General features: G+C 29.4%; 1 protein-coding gene across 1 annotated transcript; it reads left to right on the plus strand.

The window, feature by feature from the left end:
- The first annotated feature begins 1,194 nt into the window (after positions 1–1,194).
- LOC141680148 (uncharacterized) lies at positions 1,195–3,648 on the plus strand. The gene is made up of 11 exons (XM_074486450.1): positions 1,195–1,341; positions 1,461–1,749; positions 1,829–1,925; positions 2,031–2,155; positions 2,251–2,332; positions 2,432–2,570; positions 2,692–2,853; positions 2,966–3,021; positions 3,257–3,353; positions 3,464–3,538; positions 3,640–3,648. The coding sequence occupies exons 1-11, from the start codon at positions 1,195–1,197 to the stop codon at positions 3,646–3,648; spliced, it is 1,278 nt and encodes a 425-aa protein (XP_074342551.1).
- Positions 3,649–4,316: the final 668 nt, after the last annotated feature.

Here is a 4,316-nt window from a genome sequence, read left to right on the forward strand (position 1 = left end):
TTGATGTCTTTGATGATTCCTCAGTTTTGGTAGGCTTAGTTGCAGTTTCTGTGTCAGACATGACTGTGTTTGGATCTTTAACTGTATGTGTGTTAACAGATAGCTCTGATACCACTTGTTAGGTCACACTTTCACTGTAGAGGGGGTGAATACAGTGTTTATCACAATCAAATCGAACTTCAAGAACTTATGTAACAGAAAACAAACTTTATTTAAACAATAAACTCTGTTACAATCTGGAACTGTTATCTCTCAGTGATGAACAAAATATCACGAGAGCTGCTAGAGTTATACTAAATAATATTCTCGATAATGATAACACATATAGTGTAAACTCTATTTCTGTGTTTATATACTACACAGTTACAAGATATTCGCTAATTGATATGGAATATAATTCTGCTTCCTAAAATATATCAATCAGATATCTTCTATTCCAAGTATTCCATTCTTCACGGAATTCCTTCTTCATGCATATCTCTTCTTATGTTTATCTTGATCTTCTTAACTTTAATCAGCTACTGTCCTTATCTGATCGTCCTTCAGCACTTAAGTTCTGATATCTATCTCCTGATAACATAAGTACTGATATCCCTTAAGTTCTGACTTCCAGTATAAGTACTGATCAGTTAAGTACTGATTTGTTCTGTTCAAATAAGATCTGAAATCTAAACATAAAACATATTAGCCATGACATTATCAAATATATCTAACATTATAAATTCACAAATTTATTATTTAAATCATGGAAACCGTTATTAAAATGCTGATTTGACGATATATAAAACAATTCCGCCCACTAATTAATATATTACATGAATCAATAAAAGTTAATAGGCATATAAATATAAATTATTTATTTGTAATCTACACCTTGAAAAAAATATATCTGTAGATATAGTTCTAATTGATTTTTTTATGATTTACATAATAAATAGTCGAAATAATATCATACATTACAATAATTAATGCTATAATTGATTATTTTATGATTATAAAATCACTGATTTATTATTTAAAAATGGAAACTGTTATTTAAGTACTCATTTGTCGATATACACATCAAGTTCTCCCAGTAATTATGTCTCATTCACGTATATAAATCATGTTCATCCTTTCATAAAAAAACACATCTATTCACAAACAGTTAGTAAACACTACGCAAACGTAATAAAATCAAGAGTTGTAGCAACAATGTTCGATCAAATTTCTTCTCTCGACCTCTCTAGAACCACATGGAAAATTAAAGCAAGAGTAACTCGAATGTGGACTTCGGTTCCAAACTCTTCTACCGCAAGCGATGCCATCAAGGGATATAACCTCATTCTGCTGGATGATAGCGTAATATATATATATATTTTTTACTTATAATAGTTACATAAATTTTTACTTAAATATCAATCTCTTTATAAAATGTTTGTTATCTTTAACTATTTCTTCACCATTGTTTGTTTATGTAGGATTTTCATGTACATGCTTATGTATATCCAGATTACTGGAATATGCATTCTGATAAGATAGTGGAGGGTGGTGTATATATGTTTTCTAATTTCTACACCAAAAAAGCTCTTGGAACACTTAAACCTGTTTCCTCTAAGTTAATAATTAATTTCTCACCTACGACCACCGTAGATCCTGTTGATGATGATGTTATGATATCTACCCACAAATTTGAATTTGTGGATTTGAGTGAATTATTTGTTGTTGCTCAAGCAAATGGTAGTGCAGAATTTCCTGAATTTTCAACAGGTTTTGAAGACACAATATTATTTTAATATTTTAGAAGTTTTTTTCTATGCCAAGTGTCTAACATCATGATTGATTGTAGATGTGATTGGAGTATTAGAGAGTTATGAGGAGCTTTCCAAAATTGGTACAAAGTTTGGTCAAAGAGAGATTGTTCATTTTCGGATTACTGATGGAAGGTATAAATTTTCTTGGTTCTTTATGATTATTGTTTGTGTACATATATTTAATAATTCTTTCCAAATTGTATGTTTACTATTACTTTATCTATTATTTTCTTCTAGGGATTCCTCCAAAGTTACGGTGTGGGGTAATCTTGCAATTGCAATTGATGCACGTTACAAAGAGATTTCGAAAGAAGAGCCAGTGATTGTCATAGTGACCACTACCAAACTTAAGATTTTTCATAGTTAGTTAAATTTTAATGCATTAACCTATTTATTAATAAAACTATCAAAAATATTGCAGCAATGAAGCTTATTTTTCAAACTTTCTTGGTTGCAGCCTCTGTTCAGATTAGCACTCTACCTGCTTCCAAAATATATCTGAACCTGGACCACGATGTTGTTTCTGAGATGAGACAGAGGTTAAATTATGATGCAATTTATTTGAGTAATTATGACTAATTATTATGAATTTATTGTTAATACCATACTTATTTCATGTACTTCATTCCTCAAATTAGACTCCGTGAAGAAGGTTACGTTTATTCGGGGAAAGCTATATCATCATCAACAACTCAGTCCGAAGGGTCAATTTCTAATACTATTCATACTGTCACCCTAAAAGAACTTAGTGAGAAAACTAAAACTGATTATCTGAAGGTATTAAATAGTTATTTGCTTTAAACAGTAGTACTAACTACATATGTAATGAAATTACAACTGCATTTTTCTTATATAACCTCCAAACAGTTGTATTCATCATATGTTAATCATTTTTTAGATGAATTTCCTTTGCAAAGTGAAAGTTAATAATGTGGAGGAGAGTGACGGATGGTGGTATCGTAGTTGCAGCAAAATGGATTGCTTTGGAGAAGTCACAAAATTGGAAGGAAAATATAAATGCTCCACATGCAATCAAAACAATCCTGTTCCTAAAAAAAAGGTTGTATAATTGTAAAATTAAACCCGTTTACAGTTATATGAAAACTCAAAAAACTACATTAATTGTTAATCATTTTTTTAAATGTTTAGGTTCAAGCTTTTTCTACTTGCAGAGGACTTTACAGAAGCTTTTAATTTCGTCCTCTATGACCGCGCTGCAAAATGACTGGTTGGTAAAACAGTAACAAAACTTATTGCCGAGGGTTTGGAGGTGTGCCAATTTGTTAGTATGCTATATTTATTTTAAACCTCAAGCTTTTATTATCTATTTTATAATAAATTTATTTATCGGAATCAATGATTGTTTAGGATCCAGGAACATATCCTCCAAATATTAAGGCTATTGTAGGGAAATAGATTACACTCCGAATTCAGCTCATTGATGATAACATCCTCCTCAACAGTTCAATTTACTATGTCATTGATGCTTATGATACTAATGGATCCACATCTTCCATGTCTGCAAATACGATTGCCTCTGAAATTTCAAACTCAGTATATGTAAGTTTTATTGTAGTGCTCATATTCCATTATATGATCCTTAATATATTAAATTTTTGTATCTCATATTATTCACAATTGATGATTCAATGCCTATACATTTATTTCAGTCCGATATGGTAGAAATTACGGACCATGGACATACTCCAGGATCCGCTAGGTCTACCAGCAAGAAAATAAAATTGGTAAGCAGTTAATTATAATTTTTCCACATATAAAAGTTAAATCTTCACAATTTTATGATATAACATTAATTCTAATTACACCCATTTGTCGCTTTTTTCAGGAGAAGTAAATGTCATTTTTTCCTGGATCTTTATCTTAGATGCACAGGGTCATACTGGCATTTCTAGCTTTTTCATATTTTAGTCGTACCAATCCATTCCTATTATTATTTCTAAGACATTTTTAAGTGTAATGTTTTCATAATTTGGGTTTTTGCTTAAAAAAATAATTATTTGCTGCTATCTTTGTTTCAATCAATTTTTTAATGCTTTTGAAATAATTCATGTTTCCCATTTGCAAACTAATGGAATCAATTATTTTATTCTTTTCAACTCCATATAAAATTATGTCTACTTATAGACTTTTAAAACCATACAGTTTATACATTGTTATATAGCCATTATATTAATCTTTAGTTATTGAGCATATAAATTATTTTAACCAATGAATATTCCCAAATAAACAACTCTCTTTGTAATTACAAATGTTGATGTTAAAAATTAATTTACTCATAGTATGAGACCATGTTTAGTTTAGCAATCAAATCATAAATATGCAGGCCTTTACTAATAACTCATGTACAACTTCCTTTGTCCAATGCAGATTTAAATATGTATGAAGAAATAGTATTTTTTTTTAATTTATTTAATTACGTATACTTCAGTTTTATTCTTTCCAAATTTATAAATATTCATTTGTATTTCTCTACATTCTTAGTTTCAATTTTTATACCGATTA

The sequence above is a fragment of the Apium graveolens genome, chromosome 8 (assembly GCF_009905375.1).
Source record: "Apium graveolens cultivar Ventura chromosome 8, ASM990537v1, whole genome shotgun sequence".
NCBI lineage: Eukaryota > Viridiplantae > Streptophyta > Magnoliopsida > Apiales > Apiaceae > Apium > Apium graveolens.